Below are 14,724 nucleotides of genomic sequence, written 5' to 3'. Positions count from 1 at the left end.
TTATCTATCCATAATAACCTTTTCTTATCCACCTAAATTAACCTTTAGAAGACAATTAAATGCATCATTTGAATCAGCACTTCTTCACAGAATATGCCAATCAACACCACGCTCTCAAAGTAGGCAAGTTGAAAAAAAAAAAAAAAACAAACCCTAAAAATCTTCCCTCAAAAGTGAAAGATGCTATCAAGAATATTTCTGTGCTAAACGTTGATGGCACTTATTTAACTCAATTATCTAAACACAATGGACAACCATGAAATGCATCACCATTTATCTGTATACAGGAATTTACACAGCAAGGTCCCCTTTTCCACATGGACCTTAGATTTTTCTTGTGTCAGTTTTATACAGATCATCATCTAGGGTTCCTTAGTTTATTCAGGGAAAAATAACAATAAAACAAGGCATAGATAATGAAAGACTTAAGACTATTTCCCAGAAAGGCGACTTTAAAAACTGTCTTTCCACTCCTTGGACAACAAACATAAAACGTTTTTAAACTTTAAGACTTGGCTGCAACGAAATCCTTCAGCAATCGAGATTTTGAAGATTCTTTATCCAAATGTTGCAATATTAAACGCCTTCTTACCTTCTGCTACATCATCATCTACTGCTCCTTTCACCTGAGAAAAACACCACTGAATATCATTCCCTCCTCCAGCTCCTGAAAAAGAAAACATACCAATTAAAACTGAGTTCTGTTCGTGTTTACTCTCGTAAACACAGGGATGGTATCCATGGTTGGCATGACACTAATAGCCTGGTACTGCCCACACATACAACCACCACCCCAGAGCACCAACTTGGAAGAAGGTTAGTACCCAATAGTTAGTACCGATTTTAAAAAAGAGGGAGATATTCTAGGTCTCAAATATTTAAAGGCCATGTACTATCGTTAACATTGTACATATGTTCAAAACTCCCCTTCCATTTTCCCTTCCCCTCAAATACAGTAAAAAGCCTTACATTCAAGCAAGACCTACCAGAAAAAAGTAAATACCAGAGTTAAGAGAGTTTTCCTTTAAGGGTACAAAAGCCTGCAGAAGAGTTAGTAAAGTTACCATTAAACACGGAACGAGGAGAAAACTTCAGGAACATTACTGCCTGGGTGAGGAGCAATGATTCATATGAACCCTATCACCACAGAGCACACACAGCAAACACGACCTCACCACCCATTTCTTTGCATTTCATTACCAGCAAATCACTGGCTCCAGACAGAGAGGAAAAGAAACTGAACGGAAAGCTGGTGAAGAGATTGCCAAAGGAAGACTGTTCTGCCTCCCTTCACCCTAATCCCTCACAATCCAAAGGACCCCGCAAAGAATGAATTTTGCTCATTTGTCATCATCCTGTGCAAAGCAATTTTAATTTCACTTAAGTATTCAACAAGGCTAAAAAGCAACTTGTTTATAGCAAACTGTAAGTCAACCGACACGTTAACTTTTTTACAGGATAAATTATCCATCTAAACATTGATAAAAGCACGGAAAACGGGTTTAGCCCCCGAATGTTTCAATTTCACTTCCAAGCACGGAGGAGGAAACGTCCTGGATCTATGAAGAAAGAAACCGACTCTGGATCTAAAATTGATTCTAGTGGATGAAGGCAGAGAGTCAGCAACACCAAAACAGACGAAAATAATCCTCAAAGCAATTACTTTTCTCTTCCTTCACCTCCATTCCTGGCTAAATATTCCATCCTGGTTTTCTCTCTGCATCCTCCCCCCACCATCTCCAAGCCTTTACCTAAATCTCTCCCCTCCTAGGCTATTTATATCACTGAACTCCACACAACTATTTTAACTAACTCCCAGAAACCCTTTTGGGAAAAGGACATCTGCACAAAAGCTAGCATGCAAAACGGAAAGTTTAAATTACATTTTTTCATGCAACTTGCTGGATTAGAGGCCTTGCACTCTTTGGACGTGAAGGGTAAGAAACGACAGGGAAAATGGCTTAAGACAAAAAAATTCAGACTTACAGTCTCAAAAAATAAACGTATCCACAGTGGAAAGAAATACACATACGTCCCCATTGTATTTTAACTTGTAAAAAGCACTCTTCCTTCTCGTTGCAAAATGTATTTATTTGTATAAACATCCAAGGCTTGCGGCAGGGGGGAAAATAGGCATTAAATGAAGGAAGAGCCGCAAAAAAAAGCCCCGGGGGTGGGGGCGGAGGTTACACCGGGCTCCCAAGCGGCGGGGACAGATCCGCACTCGCCCCCACCCCGCCCCACCCACGCCTTACCCCTTCGCTCGCCGGCACACACCCCACCCCCACCCATGCCAAGGCTCCAGCCCTCATTTTAAAAGCCTTTTCGATGCCACAGCGACCCCTCGCCTCCCCAGAACCCTCCCTGCCCCCACCCCACCCCACAGGACCAATTCCCTGAAATCCGAGGGGCGCCCCGCGGCTCTCCGAGAGGCACAGGCGGTCGCTAGGGGGTGATGGAGGGAGGAGGAAGGAAGCGGTGCCTTGTCAGTGGAGAGGGTGATTTCTCCTTTACCTGCCATGTTGCGCTGCAAATGGTGACCCTGCTGGGTTCCTCGGGGTCTCCGCTTCCTGAACTCACCCCCCTCACCTGGGGATGGGGGGGTAGAGAGGGCGGATGGCGGCGGATGGCACCTGTGGGGGGAGGGGGCGGGGGTCGGGGGAGAAGGAAGGAGGGGCGGGCAGACCAGCCGGCAGGATGGTGGATTTCACTCTGGGGCTTCCCCGCTCTTGCTCTTTCTCCGGCAGCGGCGGCGGCGGCTACGACAGCGACGGCGGCGGCAGCGGCAGGGCAGGCGACTCCACTTTCAAAATGGCGCCGGCTGGCCTGGCCAGTGACGTCACCCGGTGGGCGGAGCCGACGGGCTGGGCCGAAGGGGCGGGGCGGGGCGAGGGCTGGGGCGGGGAGCAGAGGGGAAGGGGCGGGGAGCGGCCGGGCGGGCTCCTGGCCCCGCTCCTTCCCGCCCCGCCCCGCCCTCTGCGTCCCCGCCGGCCTGGCCTGCGCGGCGCTTTGGCCCGCGCGCTGCGGGTCTCCAGCTGCGTCTCCTGTGTCCACTTCGCCCGTCCCAGTCCGAGATCCTGCTGCACGTCGGTACCCACACCCTCGCGCCGTGTCGGCTCAGTGGTCCAGTTAACGTGCTCGCTGTAGGGATTGGTGGGGTCCTGTGTCTTTTTAGAGAATACCCGTATTGCTACTTAAAATAGTGACCCCCTCGGGGCAGCCCCGAGGCCAATGAGATACAGCGACGGTGGTGCAGACTCGCTGCTCAGCCGAGGTGAAAGTTCGCGGTTCTGAGGAGGACGTAGCTGGGCTGGTGCCATCCGGGTGAATTAAATTACCTTCTCATGGGCCCTGGGAACTGAGGCGAGAGAGCCCTTGGCAACTGAAGGCAGTTAAGAGTGGTTTCAAAAAAGAAGGCTGAGTTTGCTAGTAGCAGAATGTGGCCCAGGAAGTGGCCCAGGTCTGTCCATCTGAAAGTGGAGAAACAGTTAAGAGCTGGGCTCTGAAGCCAGGCTGCCGAATGCTGACTCCACGCGCGAGACGAGGGCACAATCCTACCTTACAGGATCGTCTTGAAGATTAAATGTCTTATTTTGAGTACATGATAAACGTTGGCTGCGGTTATGACTAGATTTGTATTGAAAGCACCTTCAATGGAGTTAAAAGGTATAAGGGAAAAAAGAAACTGGAAACACCAGTCATCAGCCAAGAAGGGATGTGTACTTCATTCAAAGATGCACTGAAGATGCAGTCACAACATACTGTACAGTTGACGTATCTCAGTCTCCGCAATACCTCTGAGAGATAGATAACCACATTTCCCACGTGACAGACACCTGTAAAAACATCCAAAATTTGACCTTATGGCAGAAAGGTGTATAAGGCATTCAGAGGCCAAGGAGAACTTCATGATTATTGTATACCTCCTCCCCATTAGCTCCACTTTCTACTTTATTCTTCCTTTTTTAAATTTTTGTTTGCCTTATTCTTGATCTGCAGAGCAGTTTGACTATAAAAACAAGTTTCAAAATTTCTCCGCAAGGAACAGCTGCACCATTGTATTTTTCCTACATTAACATTTCTCACTTGACCGATTAACAAACCAAAACTAAAAATGTATCCTGTATCTGTCATCCTTCAGCTACCTGTGCAAACAGATAGAAAACAGCACTGTGCTGTGCTGACTTCTATTCTGGTTGATTTCCTTAATGTATTTCTCTGGATATGTCTGTATCATTCGTTTTCCTTTTTATTTTCTCTGCCCTTGTTTGATAATTCGATCCTAGACTCTGGAAAAGCTTAACCAGAGCTCAGAGAAAGAAAGAGAGAATGGATCATTAAACAAGAGGACTGGCACCTCTATACACAAGTCATTTTTCTTTTTTATCCTTCAGTTTTTGCCGTGTGTTAGATTTGTATCTTCACACTTCCTGAAAAGTGATTTGGTCTACATAAATGATTTGTTCTTCTTAGATGCTTGCCTGGAAACTGGGATAAGTTTAACAAAGGTTCATATAGCACTGACAATGTGCTGATTCTAGGAATATTATATAGAGTCTTGAAAGTGCTCTCTGCCTATGGAAGCTGAGATGGGCCTAATAAGGAAGGCTCAGTGCCCCCTGGAGCCCTGGTGTGAGTGACCTGGCACTTTTTGACCCTGGACAGTCATTTCAGTGGACCACAAGCTGCCTCTCTTTCTTCTGAATGGCACTTAAGAAGAGAGGCCAGGAAACCCATTAGCACAAAGACAAGGGTTACTCTTATTCATCTCCCCTTCCTTATCTTACATTCTATCTCCCATCCTCTGCAGGAGGGCTGTGTCCCTACCCCTTCACGTAAACAGTTTCTGTCAAGGTCATTAATCCTCTCCATGTTACCAAATCCAATGGTTACTTCTTTGGAGGTCTCTTTCTCTACGTCTCAAAAGCGTTTGAAACTGCTGATCACCATGCTTATTGAGAACCTTTTTTTTTTTCTTGACACACTATCGGTTCCCCTCCAACTTTCTAGCCAGCCTTTTCAATTTCCTTTGCTGGCTCCTCCTCCCAGACCACCCTCTAAATCTTAGGGTGCTCTGTCTCACTGGGTCCTCTTCTCTAACTGTGCACTCTCCCAGGCAGCCTCAGTATTTAGGGGAATTTACAGATGGAAATACCATGTATTTACCACTGACTGTCAAATCTAGCCCTCCAGCTCTGTCCTCATCCTGGAACTGCAGAGACGCACCTCTCCATGCCTACTTGATGTTTCTACAGATGTCCAATAGACATTTCAAAACAAGCACTGTCACACCATATGTCTTGACGCCACATCCCCTCCTTACCTTGGCAGATGCTGTCTTTTTCCCTGGAATGTCACAATCCACTTACCCTACCCCCATCCCAACATTCCCACAGGCCCATCACTCTTTCCTTCCTCAGCCAAGGAAACTCTTTCTGGTTGTTTAAAAACCAATGCAGATGTAACTACCTCCAGGAAGACTTCTCTGATATTTTCCCCCACTCCCTACCCACCTGAAGCTGTGTTAGGTGCCCTTCCAAGATGTTCTCATAAAATCAAATGCACTTCTCTCTTACCAGATCATGTTAGAATTATCTAAATATGTGTCTGTTACTAGACTGAGTTCTCTGAGGGTAGGAAGTATGTCTTATTCACTTCCATATCAACCGCCACATAATTTGTTGGGTTAATGGATGAACGAATAAATCTCTCTGGCTTGGGAAGAAAACCACTGACATGTTGGCTCCTTAAAGCTTCCCATAAATGTTTTCACTCACCCTTCTTAATCCTGGAAGAAAGAGACATTTTACAAATTATCTTGGTCATTCCGATCTACATTTGTTAGGCAATAGTTAGCTAAATATGTAAGTTGTTTATAGATCGAATCGTCCCCACTACTTCCAGCTGATCCTTTGTTCCTGAATATATATTATCCAAGAGAATCCCATAGGACACCATTCCCTCATCCACCTGAGACACATGCATGCATGAAAGCCTTTTTTTCACATAAGCCTGAGCCAGAACTTCAGCACCTGACCACATGCGAGGTGCACAAAGGAAGAGTTCTCAGCAGAACTGAGTTCAACTTAGGCACACCCGGAGGAAAACTCCCTCTGGGTTTTCCCAGTGAGGTCCTGCAGAGTCTGTAAGGCCCGGAGACGGTTTGCTTCCAACCTGAGCTGAGAGGCACTAAGGACACCCACAATGTCACCAGCAGGATGGAGCTAATGGGACTCACCCATGGGTTTCTGCAAGATGGCTTTTGAAAGAATATTACACTATCGGAGGAGAAGCCCTTGAAAGTTGTTCTTTCCCTTGGAGTTAATAACGCAAACTTCCTCCACAGTAAACAGGAATGACATGATTTAGATCTCTCCTCTAGGCCGTTAGAACTCGGGGTGTCTAGGAAAAGCCATCAACTCAAGGGTAAAAAGAGAGGTCCCTGATTAGACAATGATGCGGTTTAAAATTCTGGCAAACCCACCAGAGCCATGCTTTCTGACATGGAACAGATTCAAGGACTTTACAGGGAAAATTATAGGCAGATGTCAGCTTTTTACATACCTTTTTAATATCTGCAAATTCGACTTGGAAGGCAGTTTCCCCAAACTCTGCAGCGTCTGATATAACGACAATTCATCCCACAATGTTCAAGGTGTAGAACTCACTATCAAATCACCAAAATATCCTACACTAGCAAGTGTTTAAGGAAAACGATAGTAAATCCACCAGGAGGATTATCAGTTGTCAAATGTTTGCGGTAACAGAGGAAATTGCTTGTGCTTTAGGAACAGGACACAAAATGCAGATACAATACATGATTGCGAGTAGGTACAGCAAACATACCTAAAATGTGTAGAGTGGAGAATACAGGAAGGAGTGGCACAAGGTGTTCAGGGAAATGTATCTGGGCGGTGGCACAATGGGTGATTTTTTCTCCTTTGACATTTGCTTTTCTCCAAATATTCTATAATCAACATATATCAGGGAGAAGAATAAACTTAATTTTTAAGGTCAAGTCTAATGCTGGTAGAAGAGCATGAGGATAAATTCTATGTTACAGATTTTCCACATTAAAGTGAAGGTGGTGGTCCATTATACACAGAAGTGATTTAATCCATGGTTTTACCATAAAATAAAGAAACATTTTGTTTTGGTCTTTTAACAGTACATGTATTTCAAGATTATTAAATTCATGTCATTACCTTCTGTTTGTAAATTGCAACCAAAAATCTTTTATGCTTTCATGGGAGGTACACTGTATAACTGTGTACAACCTGAATGTCTCTTTGGCAAACTTTATGAAATTAAACATTATCTCTGAAATCTGTTTTCAGTGTTGCTTATAAATGATCATAAATGCTCTGTGATGTATACAAAGTATTATTCAAAAGGCTTATTTGTTTGAAGTATGTCTACTTCATGTTGTAGATTTTCAAAGTGGCATTTGAGTTTAGCTATGACACCAGTATATGTTTTGTGTCTAAATAACAGAAATGTGTAGGCTCCAAGTCGGAGGGAACTTCAGACACTAACTGGCCCGATTCTCACAATAGCCAAGATATGGAAACAAATATAAGAGTCTGTCAACGGCAGAATAAATAAAAAATTTTTTGATGTAGATGCAGGAATATTATTCAGTCTTAAGAAAGAAGGAGACACTCCCATTTGCAGCAACATGGATGAACCTGGTGGATGTTATACTAAGTGAAATAAGCCAGACACGGAAAGAAAATACTGCATGATTTCACTTATACTTAACTTTAAAAAGGTCAAACTCGTGGAAGCAAAGAGTAGAATGGTGGTTGCCAGGGGCTGGGGGGAGGGAGAAGTGGGGAGACGTTGGTCAAAGAGTACAGAGTTGCCATTATGTAGGATGAGTGAGATCTGGAGCTCTAATGGACAGTGTGATGACCATAGTTGATAATAACGTATTTATTATATATTGAAAAATATATGACTGGCGATTCTGCACTGTCCTTCATTATTCCGCTGGACTCATCGACAACATTGATAAAACAGCATTTCCACGAATTCTTACTTACGCACATTTCCTTACTTACACACATTCTTACCCAAGGGACATTCAGCCCCAAATGCTATATCCTTTGTGTGCTTCCATCAGACTTTCTACTCATCAGTTTTACACTAACTACTTGGATAAGCTATTGAGTCTGATATATGCAAGACCCTGATTACTGGATCCAAGTTCAGTCCCTGTTGCTTCCACCCCCTCAGCAACAGTTTGTCACTTAACCATCCGGAAAATAGCCTTTGATGTCGACACAGACTTCACAATACCTACCTCAGCAACAGGACTGCTGAATTCAAACTCTGGTCCAACACTGAGTCTGCCTTAAGCACTAAGAGCCCCTGATGGCTGTGGGGGAAGGGGATACCCAAGCCAGGCTTCCTGTGGCCACCTTCCAGATTTTTGAGTGAGCCAAAGCCTTGATCATTTCAGTTTTTACCATAATTCAGGTTTCAAATCTCATATTATTATTCATGACAACAAAATCAACAATAATATTCTGCATTCGGACAGTACATTAGCTTTGTGAGGTATATTATCTCAAAGACAGTCATAAGATAAATGACGGGTTCTAAGAGATTAAGGTATTTGTTATTAAATGTGGGTGGCTTGCTCGAGGTCACCTAGCTGGTTAGTAGAAAGGCTGGGAGCTGGGAGCCCCTCTTTCTGTTCCTTCCATTATCCTACCCAGCTGCTTATGTCTCAACTGTTTACCTTGGTCCAGAGGATTTACAGAAGATACATTCCCAAGCACACACATTTGAAAAACAATCAAACCATAATGTGCCGAATAAAAATTCCTTGGGGGCTAAAACATGTAAACTAATCTACGAGGCTCCAAAATATGGCCTGGTACGAGTGTACCCCTCATCTTTAGAACAGACCCCTCCTCCCCCAACCCCAAAGAAAGGTTATGAATGCTTCTACAAACACTTGAAGATGGCTTTAGAGAAAATGGAAAGCTTAATGAATCAAATCTGGCTTACACTTAATAGACCTGCAAAAACCTCTCTGACATGGTGTGTTGGTAGCTTTGCAATAAAAATTTAAATTTAATAACTTCTTAATTTGGAAGGCAATAAAGCAATGACAAAAGTTAAACTTCAAAATTGCTTTCAGCCAGGGAAATTAGATGAGGCACCACTCTGCAAATGCTATTTGAAGCACCCACCTCCACTATCTAACCTCCTCCACCACAGCAAAGTTCACAGTCCCAACCAAGTTGCAGAAGGAAAAATCTGTGGTTCTTTTGAAGGTCACATAAGGATGCTATTGACAGTCCCACCTCCGTTCCCTGCCACAGTCCTTTCCAACCTAAGAAGATTTCCCTCCAGCACAGGTACCCACCTCAACGATTCAGCCTCTTTTATCGCTGTAGATTTTATGGCCCCAAACAGCTCATCCAGGGGAAAACGCTGCTTTGTGTCGGCGACAGAGGCTCGTCAAAATCAAGACAACATGATAAGGTAGTAACAGCTCCAACCCAGTTGGGAGACAGTGCCACAGCTAATGTCTGGACACATCCAAGAATAAATGGGCTTAAGCTACTTTAATTTAGCCAAAGTCTACAGTAAGAGCAAAGTAACTGAAGCGTGCCGGAGCTTGGTAAGTCACTGATTTCAGATAATTGAATTAACCAGGTGCTTCGTTAGGAAATCTGAAGATGAGACAGCAACATCTTCAGGTAGACCTAGACCAACATCTTGGGTGGACGTTGAAGTACTGATAACTGAGATCTGCATACTTTATAAGGAGTGAGTAGCCTCGGCTTGTCCTGTCCTGATCTTGATTAGAAATGAATTCCCAAAAGCCAATCCCAAGAGTTTTATGTTAGAAATTCACTCTGCATCAGTGCAGAGAGATCATAAAGTGCTTACCAAATATCTCAGAATCTGGTAACTACCTTGGACCGCCTTGGGGAAAAACCCAGGTGGTGCAGGAGAGATGTATAATTAGCCCGTTTGGAAATAGCATTCCTCTCAGATAAGGAGATGGTACTCTGTTCTTGGAAAGTCCCCAAAGATAAAATTTTAACAGAGTAAATCCGAAGAGCATCACCTACAAAAAACTGACGAGAGGTACCACTGATGTCACTGACCAAGATTTGGCAGATATTAAAATCCAGCCCGAAGCAAATAGAGCCTAATTTGGAAAGACGGCTGGTCTCTCCTTTAGCAAGCAAAAAAGTCGCAGAAATCAAAGCACTGTCTCCTCAAAAAGGAATCCTATGGAGGGAAGGAGAACACTTGTTCTCTGGGAAACAGAGATGTCAACTCAGAGAGGCGTCCTACAGAGGGCAGGTTTCATACCCAGAAACTCCACAAGGAAGGAAGAGGAGAATGAGGTTCAGGACACACATCTGAGAGCTTACTACCACTGAAGGCGTGTTCGTGAGACCATTCTATCTAGAGTCCATGTGTTTCCACACAGGAAAGCTAGGATCCAGATGGAAGAAGGAAAAAGAGCAGTAACAGAAGTTAGAACCAAATTCTCTTTTGATTGACAGCTCGGCGTCCTCAACTGGAAGAGCTGGCAGATGAGTTGAAGGGCATCGAAAAGCTACTGATAGTCACTCTCTACAAAGGATTACTGATGGTGGAATTATTGCTATGGTGACAGATAATGTGAAACAAGAAAGATAACATACAAGTGTTGGGGAGAAATAAGTCCAGGGTAGCCTGTTGTCCTTTTGTACCCTTGAAAGTGTCTCGGTTTAGACAATAAGGGGTACGGTCAGGTTATTAGTGAGCTACATTCACTTTCTCTGTTCACCTGGTCTTGGCCCCGGGAGCCCCAATCAGTCTGACATCACAGAGGGTGAGAGAAGCCTCTGAATTCAGCAGATCTGGACCCACACTTGACCCAGCCACTTTTAGCCAAGACCTCAGGCAGGGACATCACCAACTTGGGTTGCTTTCTCTTCCATAACATGAAAGAAATAGTGCTTGAGGCTTTCAGTGGTCTCTCCTAGTTCTAAAGCTGTGACTGTAGAAAAAGCTTTTGTTTTCTGCCTCTTCAGTCCCACCTACGCAGTCTTCACCTTACTCCTCACCTCCCACGATGAAAGGAACATCACTCCTTAGATGCTTCTGCCTCGTCTCTGGACGTCTTCCCTTACGCACTGAGTCATCTACCTCTTTGAAGTCAGCTTTAAAATTAAAAAAAAAAACTTTTTTTGGCCACCACCTCCTCTTTGTCTTTTGCTCTTTTGGTAAAGCAGACTCAGGAGACTGGATGGAGTTTAATTACCGAAGGCAGCTCTTGTTTTCTTCTGCTTCTTTTTCTCTCCATTATAACCTCTGAGTCAAATAAAGTCTTCCTTACGTGGTAGTTGAATAATATATTTCTTAGTGACATACTCAGTAAACATGTGGTGAAAGCCAATTATTGGCTTAAAGAGGAAATCGTCATACCCCACACAGGAGTGTCACGGGAAGACAGAAGACACGGGTTTGTAAGGGGCGGGAATGCCCAGATTAACCGAATTATTCTCTTAATTACGGGCAGGCAGTAGAACAGTGGTTCTCAGCCTTGGTCTGGGAACTTTAAACACTCACAATGCTTTGCCCCTGTCCTCCAGAAATTCTGATTTAATTGATCTAAGTTGTGGCTTCGGACACACACTGGGATTTTTTAAAAGCTCTCCATGTGATTTTAACATAACATACAGTCAAGACTAAGAACCACTGCACGAAGGGAAGTTGCAAATAATGGTGAATATCGTGGGATACCAAAGTGCATCTTATAAAGGTGTAGCCTTGGAATTCGGCATTTGAAACAGTCACCATGGAGACTGGCTTCAGAGAATTTTGGAAAGATCTATTCCAGAAGTTTCTCTTTCTCATCCTCCCGGGTCTATAGCAAGGGAATCCTAACTTGAAGTCAGTGAACCCCATAATATTACATGCAAAATGTTCTATGCATATGTGAATGTGCATTGTTCTGAGCAGTGGGCCCATAGATTGTAGCAGATTTTTAAAGGAGATCGTGATCCAAAATATTAAAAACCACTGATTTATTGGAAAGAAAAAGATGATATGAGATGATTCATTTGGGATAGCAAATATCCTTATGTTGGTAGAATACTGGCCCTTAAAGATAAGTCCCCAGGAGTCCGTGCTCTGGGTTACAAACGGACAACTCCCAATAAGGTAATGTGTTTTTATTAGGCCCTATTCCCTGATGAAATGGGGTTAATGCTGCCCATTTTGGCCCACAGGTACATTGTGGGAAGAATCAGCCTGGCCAGTTTTTGTTCTTGGTACTGACTAAGTGCTTTCAGAAGGGAGTGACAACGGTAACAGAAGCAGCAAATATTTGCCTTGCACTTACCAGCACTGCCAGACACTGATCCAAGCCCTTGACGTGTATTAACCCATTTGCACCTCACAACAGCCCCAGAAGGCAGGGACCATCATACTCATTTTATAGGTAAGAAAACAGAAGCGCGGAGAGTATAATTCGACAGGGTCCCTTAGCTAACGAGTGGCAGAACTGTGATTCAAACGTAGGCAGTCTGACTCCAGGGTCCGTCCTTAGTCCTTACCTATGTGTTGCAGAAGGGAGATGACTGATTGGACAACTAGGAACAAATATTTTGAACTGCTGTAAAGCAAGTAATGGTTTTCAGCCTCATTACCATCATTACTGGGTAAGAGATTTAGGGGAACAAAAATACAACCAGGATGACACTATTAGGGGAACAAAAATACAACCAGGATGACACTATCTCATAGTTGAGGGAACTGGAGTATGAGGCAATGAAATGTGCTCTCTTTCTATTTATTTACCAAGAGTTTCTAGACAACAGTTGGTTGAGAATGTGACCTTTTTCCTAAGTGCTCACAGGAGACATGTTTGGGAAGAAAGGCAGACAGATAGCTCCAAACCTTGAAGACAACAAGAAGGCTGCTTTGGTTTGGCGTGGAAGAGCCATCCCCACACTTCTTTGTCACTAGCTGAATTCCTCTGCAGAAAGTCTGAAACCACAGTCATGAAAAATGTGCCATTTTATGCCACTTCCATCAGCTGGCATTCCATACATGATTCCATGGGAAATACAGTTCATACTCGTTCCCAAAGATTCTACCTCCTCCAGGTCATGCTTAGAGATGTGCTTCACAGCTTTGGAGCTCAAAGGAGGAAGAACTTGGATGTCCTTCAGGGAAAGCCTCAGGTCCTTCCAGAAAAATGAACTCTGCGGCCAAAGCCAAAATATCTGTGACCTCCAGCTCCTAAAAACTGATGCAAAGTGCTGTGATATTTATGCAGGTCACATTCTTTTTTTTTTTTTTTTGATCAGCCAAAGCTTTGCAATTTGGAATTTCACTGTGAAATCCTGAACTTTCTTCTGCAACTCAGTGGCATGTACTTCCTTTACCAGTGACTCACTAGGAAGCCTCTTTCCAGTACTCCTAGAGAACACGCTCTCCTCTGTCACCAAACAGAATATCCTAGGGAGACCATGCAGTCATGTTCCTGATCTTGTCTGCCTGCGTTGGCACTGGAAGTCACACAGTGACATAAACGAAGCATGGAGGAATGGAAAGGCAGACATGTGACATCCTCACCATCCCAGAGGAGTCAAACGTGTTTCTACAAGTGTCCGAAACACAATAGAACTGTCCAAAGTTGACTGGATGGCTTAAGCGTGGTGAAATGTCACAGGTTTTTTGTTATTCAGTAACAATGTAAAAACTGCAAAATTTTTCATCAGAATAGAAACAAAAAATTAAGAGTAACTATAAACACACTGGTATAAGTCAATGGATGATCACAGCCCCTTCACTGTCCCGTCTCCACTCGGCTGTCAGCACCAACAGGCTAAGATAAATTCTCTGTTGGAGAGATTCTTTTGTGGCAGGACAAAAACAGAAGTGGGAACAGGGAGAACTAGGGGCCATTCACACTGGGATGCTTTTCATGTCACTTTCCTTTTTTTTTTTTTTTTTTTTGGTGGGGAGAGGTAATTAGGTTTTTATTTGTTAGAGAAGGTACTGGGGATTGAACCCAGGACCTCATGCTTGCTAAGCATGTGCTCTACCACTTGAACTATTCCTTCCCCCATCACTTTCCGTTTTTTATGTAGTTTTGTTATTCTGTTAGGATAGCGTTTACTTCGTCGTTTGAGAGCTAGTTATGAGACATTAGACTGAAACGCTGATTTAAGTTTTCGGTGTCGCTGAGGGAACGAGATCTATGAGATTAAACTACAACACAACTGTGTGAAATTAATTGCTAAGCGGGTAAAATACTAAAACAAAAGTGCCGTTAAGGAGTAGGTGAATAGTGCGGGTTGGAGCAGTGGGTGGGGGGTGTCCAAGATGGGAGGGGAAGCTGATGGGCTTCTTCACACAGCTACAATGCTCTGAGCAGGTCACACCAACTGCCTTATTAAAGGCTCATTCAACCCTTTGAGGCAGTTATTATTACCAATCCCCCTTCCTCTTATAGAGGAAGATACAGAGATTCAGAGAGGCTGAGAAACTTGCCCAAAGTCACACAGCTAGTTAGTAAGCGAGAGAGCTGGCTTGCAAACTCAGGTCTCCAGGACTCCCAACCCTTGGATTCTCCTATTCCACCTTCCAAGGGTCCCGCATTTGCCCAAGTCCCCTCCACTGGTCTGACAAAGCTCTAGGCACCATCTTCCGTGCTCGATTATTGACTTGGAAGTTGCACTCAAAAGGAACTTG

At 43.9% G+C, this 14,724-nt stretch overlaps 1 protein-coding gene across 3 annotated transcripts in view; it reads right to left on the bottom strand.

The window, feature by feature from the left end:
• The window catches only part of PPP2R2A (protein phosphatase 2 regulatory subunit Balpha), a 75,821-nt gene extending 73,001 nt beyond the window's left edge, over positions 1 to 2,820 (bottom strand). For 2 of the 3 annotated variants that reach the window (XM_010995685.3, XM_064482482.1), the window contains exons 1-2: positions 2,515 to 2,817; positions 593 to 667 (exon numbers count right to left, since the gene is read on the bottom strand). In XM_010995685.3, the coding sequence (XP_010993987.1) occupies positions 593 to 667; positions 2,515 to 2,521 (82 nt within the window). In that variant the 5' untranslated portion in view covers positions 2,522 to 2,817. Of the gene's footprint in view, positions 1 to 592; positions 668 to 2,514 lie in introns of all 3 variants that reach the window. The other variant, XM_064482484.1, reaches the window with a different exon arrangement.
• Between the last annotated feature and the right edge of the window lie 11,904 nt (positions 2,821 to 14,724).

Source organism: Camelus dromedarius, chromosome 36, assembly GCF_036321535.1.
Source record: "Camelus dromedarius isolate mCamDro1 chromosome 36, mCamDro1.pat, whole genome shotgun sequence".
Lineage (NCBI taxonomy): Eukaryota > Metazoa > Chordata > Mammalia > Artiodactyla > Camelidae > Camelus > Camelus dromedarius.
This window is presented reverse-complemented; position numbering and strand designations above follow the sequence as displayed.